The following is a 14,586-nucleotide window of genomic DNA, read 5'->3' as shown; positions in this document are numbered from 1 at the left end:
AACAGTAAGCTCATATGTGTGCGCTTTACATTTCTGTGATTTAAGGAATAGGAAGCTCATATGTGTGCGTTTTACATTTCTGTTACTTAGGGAGTAGTAAGCTCATATGTGTGTGCTTTATATTTCTGTTGCTTAGGGAATAGTAAGCTCACATGTGTGCGATTTACATTTCTGTGATTTAAGGAAAAGTAAGTTCATATGTGTGCGCTTTACATTTCTGTTACTTAGGGAATAGTAAGCTCATATGTGTGCGCTTTACATTTCTGTTGCTTAGGGAATAGTAAGCTCATATGTGTGCGCTTTACATTTCTGTTACTTAGGGAATAGTAAGCTCATATGTGTGCGCTTTACATTTCTGTTACTTAGGGAATAGTAAGCTCATATGTGTGCACTTTACATTTCTGTTACTTAGGGAATAGTAAGCTCATATGTGTGCGCTTTACATTTCTGTTACTTAGGGAATAGTAAGCTCATATGTGTGCGCTTTACATTTCTGTTACTTAGGGAGTAGTAAGCTCATATATATGCTCTTTACATTTCTGTTACTTAGGAAGTAGTAAGTTTATATGTGTGCGCTTTATAGTTCTCTGCATGGCCTGTTCATAGTCATTGTTTCACTGGTAGAGAAACTGTCAGAGTTTAAGAAAGGATGGAGGAGGTAGAATGACAAACGGGTGTAGTGAAGCATTAACACCGTTTATTTTATGCCTGATGCCAATGGGAACAGACATTTTAAATTGCATCTGTGGCATAGAGAATACACTTTTATAGATCTGAGAATGCACATAAACCACTAGTCTCAGAACCAGTGCATTGCGCGTTTGCACTAGAGTGAAAAAGTGTATTATACGCCAAAAGTGAAATTTGCGCTCATAATAAGCCCCTATATGTAATAGCATACTATACTATATTAGTAATATGATGTACTGTAAGGATAATAATGGAAATCAATACGCTGTTTAACATTAATTTATTATATGATATTTTGTTTGTATTGTTTATTTGTATATGTTTTTGGAAAATGGGAGGAAACTGGAGCACCCGGAGCACACTAGCACAAAAACAGGGAAAACATACAAACTTTCCGAATCCAATGTTGTAATACAGTAATACTAACCAATGTGCCAATCTGGTAAAAGAAAATCTGTTAATATTTGATATTCAGTTCTGTAATGCATATCCATTAATTATAGTATTGTGAATTTAGTAGCTTTTCTTTCTCCATTAGAATGATCTACCTAAATAACATACTTGAAATACATGAAGTGTTTATGTCTAACTAAATTTACTGTCTCATCATTCTGCATGTAGCTAACAGTATTCAGGAATCAAGAGGAAGATATGGGACTGAGTCATTGGCTTGCGGTCTTAGATTGCAGATTGCTGAAGTTATGCACAGGACATGACCAACTGACATGACACTGGCATGCTTTGCTTTGCCGCATAGCTTTTTGTCTAATGTCACATTTTGCTAAATGTAGTAGAAAATAATCAATGACACTTTATTTTTTCAGACATTCTTCACATGTAAGAAAAAGTTTAGGATTGTTTTTACAAGGTACCAATGTGGCTATATGTGAGATCTTAACTCAAATCTTACACATTGAAACAAGATACACTATAATTATACAAATTCATTATTGGATAAATTACAATTACAACTCTGTGTGTACCAGGACAAATCTGCATATGAAAATAAAGGTTTTGTTACTAATGCGTCCTAACCAAATATAACTAATGTAAACCATAAATCCAACACCGTAAAATAATTTCGTTATGGAGGGTATAGTTCGGGGAAATGCTATTGCTCCAAGAAACCAATTGGAAGCTTGAACATGGCAGCAGTCAGAAACGGAGGTCCTTGCCCAAGTTTTTATTTCATATTGTAAATAGAATGGACTTTTCATTTTACTTCTTTTGACTGGCTGCCATTTCCCCAGTGGAGTAATATCACTTCATTCACTATATTCTATATTATATTCTACTTTATACTAGTCTATTACAGACTTGGGTCTATAGAATCTGTGCTGGGCACAGTTCTCCACCCAAGAGCCTCTCCAACCCACCCCCCTCCATTTCCAAATATACACAGTAAAAACATTTGCTGTAAAAAATATTACCTCCTGACATCAATTCCATGCGTTGTGCTAGGATTTGTACAACACATGAAGATGGATCTGATAATGGTAAGCATTGTTTCAGTGAAGCCATATAGAGATGTAGCTGTCACTCATTAGTGGTTCGGCAATGTTGGGTTTTCTGAACGCTGCATGATCCGGTCACTCACACTTACCACAATTCAATGCATTGGGCATCTGTACTTGTATTTTTCAACACTGTACTTCTAGGGAAGGATCCTATAACTAGTATTGAAAATTGACAATTGTATCTTATTCAGTTAGTCAATAAAGACATTACTTGCTAATAACATACTTCCATGACTGTAGATTTTAAATAATGTTGGGATTTACGGGTATTCTGAAAAGGGTAGGTTCTGTATGTCTTATTGTCTATGTCTCAATTCTGGCAACTCTAAGTAAACCAGGGTTTATTCGCGGTACACCCAATTCTTGTCTCATCAGCTCTCATAGTTCTGTACCTAATAATGTGTCATTTATATCTTCATTTCACTACGTCAGGATATGCAAATTCTGTAGTTTTTCTGGTGAAATGATCAAACTAATCCGTAAATGATTACAACATTAAGAAAATAGGTGATTTGTTACTATTTATGTAGCACATATTCCTGAGAGCTGTATAATCTGAGAAATGTATTCAGGCAGCTCAGCTCCTGCTCTAGTGTACTCTACAAGCTAACGTCTCTACCATTATATATACCCACCACCCCATCATGTCATCATGCTTCTATATTACAAAGAATATTGAAATATTTCGTATGGCTAACTATCCAGAGTATAACATAGATTGTGTGACATGCTTCAGGATGTTCCTGGGGAAACTGTACTGATTGCAAATAATTTACTACTTGATTTGGTAACAAATTATAGCAACATATTAAATGTGTATTTCCCAATAATTATCTAATTATTATCTGCAATTATCAATAATTATTGTCCTGACACTGTTCCTTCTATAATCCATTATTACAATAATTGCAGCTAGGGACTCTGATTTTCTTCTTTAAGTATAGGTTGTCTGCCTCACTTCACCTGTTTGACTTTTAAATGTAATGTATTGAGGTCGCTGAATGATTGCAAGAAACAAATGTACTATGAGGTTTCCTGCGCAACTGACACACTTTGAGCATCACTGTGATGTCACTGTTACCATGGAGATCGAAGTCCTAAGAAATAATAGATTGAGTTCTGCAGTGTTCCCAACTGCACGGAGAAATAGCCTGTGCTTTTGTACACAGTTCTCATAAGACGACCGGAAATGAGGAAGATGGGAAGTGCTTATATGGCATCCACACAACTGTAATCAACCACACAAATCTCTAGTACTGCACATTGAGATGAATAAATTCATGAACTGATTATTAGACCAACTTACAAGGCTCTAAAGGGGTTGGGTACGTCTTAACCGTTAAGACCATCGCTCTAAAGTATGGCAACTACAAAGTATATTTGTAATATTGGAGACTGTGCTTTAGAGTCTAGCTATGTTAATCATTTTTTTTTGCATTATACTCCATGTTCATTTTAATATTATTTTCATATAATGATAAAGATTACTTTATATTGTGAGTCATATTACCAGACACATTCACAGCATTAAACAGTGTGTGTATGTTTGTATATGTATGTATGTGTGTAATAATAATATATAACTTACACTCTGATATCTGATCCCGACTGGTGTAAAGTCCAGGTTATACTGTGGGTGTGGCATCCACAACCCCACAAATACAAGGATGCTTAGCACTGAGTAGACTGTGGAGTGGACAGTTATGGTGCAAAGTGGTGGTGCAGTGCAAAGTTATAAGGCTGGGCGCTAGACCATCTCATGATATAAAACTTTAATACACAACCATAACGCTTGAGGAATAGTTGCAACTATTGCTTCACCCCAACTCCTTCAGTACAGTCTTAATCATAACAGTTGCAAAATATAATGATAGTCCTGTACCCGGTGTTTCTTGGTACAGTGGTTCTACAGTATGTCTGGTCACAAATCCTCAGCACACATCATCATCATCATCATTTATTTATATAGCGCCACTAATTCCGCAGCGCTGTACAGAGAACTCACATCAGTCCCTGCCCCATTAGAGCTTACAGTCTAAATTCCCTAATATAGACACACACTCACACACACGCACAGACAGGCAGAGAGTGAGATAGACAGACAGAGAGGGAGAGACTAGGGTCAATTTTGAAGCAGCCAATTAACCTACCAGTATGTTTTTGGAGTGTGGGAGGAAACTGGAGCACCCGGAGGAAACCCACACAAACTCCACACAGATAAGGCCATGGTAGGGAATCGAACTCATGACCCCAGTGCTGTAAGGCAGAAGTGCTAACCACTAGGCCACTGTGCTGCACAGTGGATTCTTGCATGACATCCCCTCCAACAGGAACACTCTCCTCCTGTTATAACATCCCAACATCCAGGTGCTCTCAGGTGTCTCCACATTGTGGCTGTCGGAGCTCTCCTATCTATACCTATCTGTATCTTCAGGCAGATTTAGTCTTGCCGATATCCGGGGATTCTGCCACTTCCATATATCCCATACTCCAGGATTCTCATACATGACCATGCTGGAACTGTTCACACTCTCCCCACTGTAGAAGATTATCAGACTGCTGGTAGCTTAAAACATTTCCATCATCCAGGGTGATCTTGTATTTAGTTTAGCCATGCTGCCTACTTGCAGCACTCCCCTCCAACCTCTCTAAGGGGGCACTTCTTAGGGGGCTCTTTAAATGGGGTCTTTTTTTTTCCTTCTCTTTCAGAATTGGCTCTTCCCCTCTCTCTTGACTCTCCCACTTTTTCAAAATACATGACCCCTGTAGCTACTCACTATGCACCCACCTCTCCTGGTGTCTTGGTGCTGGGACAGCAATCTCTCCAATGGGGCTCCTGAAGGTGAGTACTTCCCCTGCATGTCCTGTGCGGCAGCTGCTGCAAACCCAGGGGAGCCCGGGACCACCTCCTCCCCTGCCCCAGTCCACGGCAAAATGGTGCAGCTCCCATAGCTGCAGGAACCCAGAGTCTTCAAAGACTCTTGTCGCCATGTGACAGGCCTATTCCTTGTAGTGAAACATTAAATGGTTTGTAGACTTTAACCTAGGCCCCAATAAAGGTGTTTCAGATTGTTCCTGTCAATTTTGCATTCTTACTTAAAGCGACCAGTGAGCTATATTTCAACATTCTAGGTTTCCAAAAGAGTTTCAAACATTTCCAGGATGCGACCATTCTGTTTTATACATAAAAGTTCTGTTTACTCAGGATATACTTATTAGTTGTACCTATCTGTTGAATTTAAATTAGATTTAGAAGATCATCTAGCGCTGTCAGATGCTTTGTTTGTTTTTTCTATTTGGATATCTAAGGACTTGGTAATTAGTCCTTTATCTGATTCAGCTGCTCTGCTGATTGGATTTATTATTATTATTTCTTTTGCTCAGCGCAGGATTACTGTTGTTGTCTTTTTGTACCTATCTGTACCTATCTGTTGCCCTATTTAAGTATTGTCTATAATCCGTTCTGTTATTAACTCCACTATGCTACAGATTTATGTATTTCTGCTGTTTAAAAACAATGTCCCTTCCACCCAGGGCTGCCACCAGAAATTGCGGGGCCCAGTACAAATGTAACAGACAGGGTCCCCCTCCGTCTTTCTCCTACTCCACCCTCATTTATAAATTATTCTCTACCCAACATTTGCCTCCTGTCCCATTCTCTACAGTCACCCCCCATCCCCGGTTCCATCTAATCCCTGCAGTAGTTTACTTACCCCTCTGCGTCTTCTTGCTGTCTCCTTTCGGCTCTTCTCCAAGGACAGCGCTGTGACGTCATTAATCACATGACATCAGTGATGCTGCAGGGATCCTCTCTGCCTTGTCACAGCTCTGTCTGGGAGCAGGGTACCTGGTGGGCTGGGACTGGAGCAAGTGGCGGCAGCTGTGGGGCCCCGACATCTTGGGAGCGGAGGCAGACATGCTGCCTACAAGGGGGCGCACTGACACATCCTTAATTCCATTCAGACGTCTCTCCCCACACCGCCTCTCACATCTCAGGAGCAGCTGCTGCTTAGAAATGGCGCCCGCTACCTCCCTTAATTCACTGTGGAGGTCCCCTCCCCTAATAAATCTGTCTGGGCCTAGGGCCGGTGGGGCCCCTCTCTGCTGTTGGGCCCCATACTGCTGTACTCCCTGTACCCCCCTGATGGCGGCCCTGCCTCCACCAACAGTTTCCTTACCTTACCTTTGAAGACCGATATGCCAGGTAGCGGCTCCTCTCCTCAGGAAAGCAGTATAGAGGAGTCATTACATGCATGATGCTTAAAGGGGGGGAAATGAATTCTTTCTTTTAGCATTGCGGCTCTGCTGTATTGCTATAATGCCAGTGATAACCTTGGGCATATGAAGCTGGCGGAGGCCAACAGAAGTGCGGTGGCACAAGCCATGCCTGCCCAGAAGCACACTGAGTATAATAAGAGTGCTAACTTCATGCTGCTATGTAAAGGGTGAATATAGAAGAAACTATACAGCTGTAGCACACAGTAAATGTTACCATATGTGTTATTCTGCAGGACAGAACAAAACTGAAGGAGGTGTATTTATTTTTATCATTTCACCTCCTATAGACAAATATCTTCTCACAGGCAGATTTATGCTAAAATAAGAGTTTTACCACTAATTTAAGAGCTTAGTTTATTACTGTAAATATGATTAAAAATATTTAATCATAAATAATTATTCTCTACTTCTCAAACGCCATCTCTATCCTTGTTAACTGATTTTCAGAGTTGTTGATTGATCACTTATTACAGTCAATTTTAACTTTCGACAAAATATTACTTGCATTTTGCCATAAAGGGTCACTGTCATTTTATGAAGTCACATACATTGTATTTTGTTCCTTGTTTTAATATGGTAAACTTAACTTCGCAAAGTCCATTTGTGTCTATAAAGCTCCAGTTGAGAGATAAAGTATTGACTATCATTCATTTAATCATATTTAATGTTTTGCACAGGCAATTTATTTCATATGATTAATTCATTTGGACAAATGTTGTTTATGCTGTGTCAGGTAAATAGTTACTTTGAAATGGATTAATGTATACTGTTGTTGTGATATAAAAAAAACCCTGCTTTTTGTCTACACATAGTTACACCAACATTGGTACATCTATGAAAATGATCACAGCTGTAAATGCTGTGTAACAATGAGGGAACTAATGTTTCTTCCCAAAAATCATATCCGTGGGCAGCAAATGAATTCTGCAGCTGTTTGTGCAAAAGGCTGCAATTGGCTACGGACCATTGATTTAATAAATATTGGAGTGATCGACACATAAAGGGACTAATGGATTATACCGTGCCACATTTTCTTGTCATTAAAAGTACTTTTGGCATGAAACAGATGGTCGGACTTTACAGGTCTCTGGAGTAGAGCCTCTGCGGGGTTCAGTATGCACGCTGTGGTTTAGGAAGTGGACGTGAGATATTATGACATCCGGTGATAAAATATAACCTCTCTTTCAGGTGATGTGCCTTCAGGATTTCTTTGGTGATGATGACATTTTTATTGCTTGTGGACCAGAAAAGTTCCGTTACCAAGATGATTTCTTGCTGGATGAGAGTGGTAAGAGAGTTTCAAAAAACTTGAGTGACTTAGACAACTGTTCCAACACTTGTGCTTCCATCCAAGTTTGTGTCAACCAAAAATCTTACAGATTGGTATCAGATCCAAGATCAACAAGTCTTTTGCTAAAACAAAATATTTCCATTTCTATATCAAAAACAGATGGAAATATGTTAACATATTTAACAGTTAAAGCACAACCCCTGTCTTTATGTGTGTTCATATATAATCCTCAAACCTGGGCTGATGGAATGTTATCAGCTAGATATGATGTTAATACTGGAACATACATCTATCATTAGTCCATTCAGTTAAGGATAGAATTTCAGAGGATATAGTGAGATGCAAATACATCTCTGCTTCCCTTTCCTACAGAGCCAACAGTATATGATTGGCTTTTGACACACAAGGAATAATTCAACTGCCTAAAAAAGTTAAATTTATATCTGTAACCCAATGTCCTAAATATCCACTAAAATAGGAACGGGAAATTTGTGAAGCCTGAAGGTAAATACATTTGTTGGACATTTGTAAAAACTGGTACAAATGAAAATGTGGTTTTACCTATAGGAACCAGAAATTATAGAAAACCATGATTGCATAATTTCACTTTTTGAACAGGAAAAGAAACATTTTAGACTATCATTAACGCACGGTAGCTAGTTGGAGCACTCCCGTATATGCAGCCTTATTCAAATAAGATCATGCCTAAAAATGATCTAGCTAAGCCAAAGCACTTTACAAATGGGGACAAGCATAGTAAACTAATAAACAAACTGGGTAAAACAGACAAAGAGGTGAGAAAGCCCTGCTCGCAAGCTTACAATCTATGGGACAATGGGAGTTTGACACATGAGGTTAAGTCTACATTTTGCATTTCGGCCCAGCCAGTCTGCAAAGGTAAAAGTGACTCATAAGCTAAATGATCCTGTCACACAACAATGTTGGTCAGGGGATAGTTGTCTTGTGTGAAATTGTGTAACGGGTGGTAATAGGGTAATGTAGTGAAGTTAAGAGGGTGGTTGAGGAATATTATAAGCTTGTCTGAAGAGGTGGGTTTTCAGAGAACACTTGAAAGTTTGTAGACCAGGGGAGAGTCTTATTGTGCGAGGGAGAGAATTCCATAGAGTGGGTGCAGCCCGAAAAAAGTCCTGTAACCGGGAATGGGAGAATGTAATGAGGGTGGATGAGAGGCGCAGTTGCCGAGTTGGGAGATATTTTGAGACAAGAGAGGAGATGTATGTTGGTACAGCTTTGTTGATGACCTTGTAGGTTAGTAAAAGTATTTTATATTGGATTCGGTAGAGAACAGGCAGCCAGTGTAGAGACATACACAGTACATTAAAGTCTGTAGAATAAAATGGGGAAGTTCATTTAATTTGCACTCATACGTAATGTATTGCCAGCATAACAGAAGAAGTTCCAAACTGCATGATAGGAGATTTCATCTCCCCCTTATATAGTCTACTTACACTTCAAGTGAATTCAACTCACAGTGAGATGGGGAGATTGTGTGTAGATTTCTGATGGTCTCATTTTATATCAGTGACTTTTCACTCATAGGAATAACAAGTGGACTTTACGCTGTCTAGCGTTTGGGTCAGAATTATTATGATCCATCTTGACTTGCTCTTTGAAAAGAAAACTTAAAGAGGGGAAGAGGGAGAGAAACAAGACAAAGGACCCCTGTCCTAGTGTATTATCCTTTATTTGAAAAAAAATGAGAACAATTTGTAAGTTCTCACTTAGAGATACTTAAAATAGTAAAAGAACTATGTTATTCATATAATGTAAGACAGTTCTCATTACCACTGGTTCAAGATAAATCAGCTTCTATCAGGACAATCAGTGTGGGATGTACTGTAAAAAACACATTCATTCAAATAACTGCAAAGCAGAAATGTATCAGCTTGTACAAACAGATGTAGGCAGTTCACAAAAGATGTATCCCGTGATTCCTGGTTTGCTATACTTTGTAGTTAAAGTTGAACAATTAATTGCAGGTTTCTCTTAGGATGTAAGATTATAAGTGTAGATAGTTCAATATATCACCAACGCGTTTCTACCCTTAGTGGGTCTTTTTCAATGTCTTGTACAAGCTGATACATTTTTCACTTTGCGGTAATGAGTCTATTTAGGATATATTCTGTTATTTTAAGGAATGTGTTTTTTATGGTACATCCCATAGTGATCATCTGATACAAGCTGATTTATCTTGGACCATTAGTAATGAGAACTGGCTGCATTATAAGGATTTGTTGTTTTACTATTTTAAGTATCTTTAAGTGAGAGCTTACAAATTGTTCTTATTTTTTTAAATAAAGGATAATACACTAGGACAGGGGTCCTTTGTCTTTTTTCTCTCCCTCTTCCTTTCCTCGAGTTACCTTTCCAAGGAACAAACCAATATGGACCATAGCAATTCTGACCCAAACGCTAGACAGCGTACAGCTTAAGTCCGGTTGTTCTTCCTACACGTGAATCTACCTATCCCTTCACTGGCTCCCCTTCCCCTACAGAATCCTCTACAAGCTTCTCACTCTTACATACAAGGCCCTCGCCAACTCCACTGCACCCTACATCTCCACCCTCCTCTCTATTCATGCTCCATCCCGCCCTCTCCGATCAGCCAATGACCGTCGCCTCTCTTCTCCCCTGATCACCTCCTCCCATGCGCGTATCCAAGACTTCGCCCGCGCTGCCCCCCTCCACTGGAACAAGCTCCCTCCCTCTATCAGAACCTGCCCTAATCTGTCCAGTTTCAAACGGGCTCTAAAAACCCACCTTTTTCTTAAAGCCTTCCAGTCTCCCACTTAACTCCCTACCAGATCTTCTGCCTCTTCCCCTTCACTCCCCCCTTCCCTTTCCTCCTTCTCTCCCTCCCTCGTGTCTCTCTGTCTGTCTACCCCACCCCTTAGATTGTACGCTCCTTTGAGCAGGGTCATCTCTCCTCCTGTTTTCACCACTTTTAACTCTGCTCTCCAGCTACCTTGCCCTCCTATTCTAGGACCTTCTTCTCCCCGTTCTCTCTTGCTCCCTCCTCTCCACTCTGGGGGTTTCCCTGCCATCCGTGCCTTCTTGGGCTCCGCCGTATGCGGGACCTTCCCCTCTCCCCTCCCCCGCCCCTCTAGCTGTGCTCTGAGCTCATTGAGTTACTGTGCGTTTTGTTTACTGTATCGTGCTGTCTCACCTTTGTATTGTAATTTTGTTTGTCCCTGTACGGCGCTACAGATACCTAGTGGCGTCCTATAAATAAAAATTAATAATAATAATAATAATAATAATAATAATAATAATGCAATGTCTCCATATCACTGCGAGTTGAAGCCACTTGAAGTGTAAGTACACTATATAAGGGGGGGGGGGGGTTGAAATCTATTGTGCAGTTTGGCTCTTCTTCTGTTATGCTGACAATACATTACGTATGAGTGAAAATTACATGAACATACCCATTTTATTCTCCAGACTGTAATGTGTTTATATAGATATTTACTTGACCAGAGTATGCGCCAGAAATGATTAATTTATCCCTGTTATTTTAAAATATAATTTAGTTCTCATGGGCAACACCGCTCTTTATGCATTGGTTCCACCAAAGTTCAGTGTTTCCCTGACGTTCTACCTATGCCAAGTATTTAAGGGTGCTATCCATTAAAATATGGTGATAAGTCTGATTTTTTTTATCGTGGTGAAAGCGTATCGCCGCAAATTACAATTAAAATCTCACCAAGACAGCTAGGTGATACTCAGCGGCCTCTGCGACACTGGGCCGGAGCGGTAAGAGTTATGAGCATACGTGATCCGTTCAGTTCACATATGTTGATGAAACTGAAAGCCATTGTTTTTCTTCTGTTATGGCAGTAACAAAACAAGGCAGTAAAATTGTGATCCTTGTTAAACAGGCTTCACCATGCTGTGGGGCTGCTACGCCGGTGAGACCCGGAATTGCTGAGACTCAATGACCTATTTTATATCAGCATGAGGGACTACCATGTTCCATATTTTGCAAACATAAGCATTGTGCTCATAACAGTATCCACTCACTCCCTTTACTCTGGTGTGCTGCACTGGTTATCACCGCCAACAACTCCAAGTTATATCAGTTGCTCTGATTATATGAATTTTCTGATCGTGGGATTTGAATATATATTATGAACTGCTTTGAACATTTGAATCTTCAGACTGTTGAGGAAATAGACTTACGGTTACCAGCAGGTCCGTCATTTAATATATACTGTATGTTTCTTGGTTTAATAAATTGTGAGTTATAAATTTGTATACAGTGTATTTATTTTAAACTCTTTGGGGAGATTCAGTTGGCAGCGATGTGGAGCAGCGGACATCACCGCGATGTCCGCTGCGCATATTGCCGTCCATTATGGTAGGGACCTCCGCTTATTTTTCTGCGCACCTCTGTGGTGTGCAAGAAAAAATGAGCGGAGATTCCTGCCATAACATCGGTGTGATGTGTCTCTGTGGAAGTTCCGGAGGCACCTTGCACCAAATTGAATCTCCCCCTTTATTTTGAAAGGATATATGTGTTAAATATGAGCAATACAGGAAATACGAGAAATAACACACAGATTCCACATTTTGTTACAAATGTATTAAACAGTTTGAAATAACTAGTAAGATTGTACAAACAGGGATTAGGGGGAGGGAAGGAAAGTAGGGAAAATAGAAGAGTGGAAAAGGGACGGGAGAATCACGGAATAGGCAAAACATATAGTTTTAGATGGTGATAGATGGACTCAGTGATCTAAATTACATTTTAACCAATAGGGGAAACTCAGAAAGTAGAAGTAACATCCGAGAGTTTAATGGTAGGGTTCTAGATGGGGGTGGTGGGGAAGGTGCCAAGTTGCCCATACTTGGTCAAAGAGGTCTGGTCTATCATAGAGGTAGTAAGTCATCTTTCCATGCATGTGATCTGCCAGATGCTCTTGACCACTGAAAGAGGAGGAGCCTGCTTCCACTGCAATCGCTAATTTGGCAGCCGCTAGTAGATGGGAGACAAGTTGAATGTCTAGAAAGATTTTATGGGGAATAGGTAAGGAGGAGGACACATGGGTCCATAGCAATCCAGCTTCTATCATGGAGTTGAGGATTCTGTATATTTTTTCCCAGAATTATGATATCTTGGGGCAGGTCCACCAAATTTGATAGAACGTTCTCCTGTGGCCACATTTCCGCCAGCAGGCCGGATCTGTCATGGGAAATATATTATTTAATTTATCTGGGGTAAATTACCGTCACACTTTGTAAGCTGTTTCCTTGATAATCATAGAAATCGATGTAGGGGTTATTCTTTCCCTGACCTCCTGCCAGGGCTCTTTATCCGGAGGTAGAGTGTAATTATTAATATACAAGGTATGTCTATTAAATAACGAGACTGTGATTCCACCTAGTAAACAAAGCAGTCAGAACCGGTTATAACTGCATACGTAGTAACCTTGAACCTGTCTGAACCTGCATGACACACTGCAACACTCTATGACGTTCAGTTGATTGTGAGTCGCAATTTAGTTTGGTTGTGTTTTCTGTAGAGTGCCTAAAAAATGCTAAGTTTAAAAGTTGAACGTGTCAATTTGAATTTTTTTGTAAAATTGCACAAAACACTAACAGAATGTCTGCAAATGCTTACTACGGCCTATGGGAATGACTGCCTGTCTCGTGCGCGTGTGTTTGAGTGGCACAAAAGATTTAGCAAGGGGCGTGAGAATGACGAAGATGATGAACGCCTTGGACGACCTTGCACTTCAAGAACCGAAGAAAATGTAGAAAAAAATCAGTCAGATTGTTCGAAAAGACCATCGACTAAGTGTTCGAATGATAGCTGAATCCGTCAACATTGACACAGACACCGTATGGAAAATTTTACTTGAATATCTTAAGATGACGAAAGTTTGTGCAAAAATGGTCCCAAGGGTTCTCACACCAGAACAAAAATAACGTCGCAAGGAATGTTGTGTTGACATTCTGCAGCAACTTGACACAGATCCAAACCTGTTTCATAAAGTAATCACTTGTGATGAGACCTGGATCTTCCAGTATGATCCTGAAATCAAAAGACAGTCAATGCACTGGAAAACACCGTCATCACCTAGAATGAAAAAAGCTCGTCAAAGCAAGTCAAAATTCAAAGCAATGTTCATTGTTTTTTTCGATATCAAAGGTGTGATTTTGGAAGAAGGGGTTCCAGAAGGCAAAACAGTTAATCAGCATTATTATAAGGAAGTTTTGAAAAAGCTGAGTCAGAAACGGCCGCAACTGTGGAAAAATGGTTCTTTCTTCACCAGGACAATGCGCCTGCTCACACAGCACTTTCTGTGAAGCAGTTTTTGACCGACAAACACATTACTACACTTGAACATCCTCTATATTCGCCCGATTTAGCACCTTGCGATTTTTATCTTTCCCCAAAAGTTAAATCAGTGCTTAAAGGGACACATTTTGAGTCAGTTGATGCTGGAAAGAAGAAAACGGCAGATATGTTGAAACAAGTGCAGAAATTGATTTGCTCCAAGCCTTCGACCAGTGGAAAACAAGACTACAGCGATGTATTAGTGCAAATGGGGAGTATATTGAAGGGGACAAACATTAAATTACCAATAAATAAAGGTGAGTTATTTAATCAGTCTTGTTATTTAATATACATACCTCGTACATCTGATATTATTTTTTTTAAGTATATTATTCAGCTGCCCTTGATAAACATTAATGTCAAATACTGGCTTTACTTGTTTTAGACGTTTACCATTTCTGGTCTCTGTAACAAATTGAAATCATAAGTTACCTATAAAAAAGATTGCT

At 39.8% G+C, this 14,586-nt stretch overlaps 1 protein-coding gene across 3 annotated transcripts in view; it reads left to right on the top strand.

Moving 5' to 3' along the window:
* DCLK1 (doublecortin like kinase 1) overlaps window positions 1-14,586 on the top strand; it is a 311,215-nt gene that overhangs the window by 99,795 nt on the left and 196,834 nt on the right. For all 3 annotated transcript variants that reach the window (XM_075198997.1, XM_075198998.1, XM_075199001.1), the window contains exon 4: window positions 7,674-7,773. In XM_075198997.1, the coding sequence (XP_075055098.1) occupies window positions 7,674-7,773 (100 nt within the window). The remainder of the gene's footprint in view (window positions 1-7,673; window positions 7,774-14,586) is intronic.

The sequence above is a fragment of the Mixophyes fleayi genome, chromosome 2, assembly GCF_038048845.1.
Source record: "Mixophyes fleayi isolate aMixFle1 chromosome 2, aMixFle1.hap1, whole genome shotgun sequence".
NCBI lineage: Eukaryota > Metazoa > Chordata > Amphibia > Anura > Limnodynastidae > Mixophyes > Mixophyes fleayi.
Note: the sequence above shows the minus strand (reverse complement) of the source record. Positions and strands in the feature narration are given on the sequence as shown.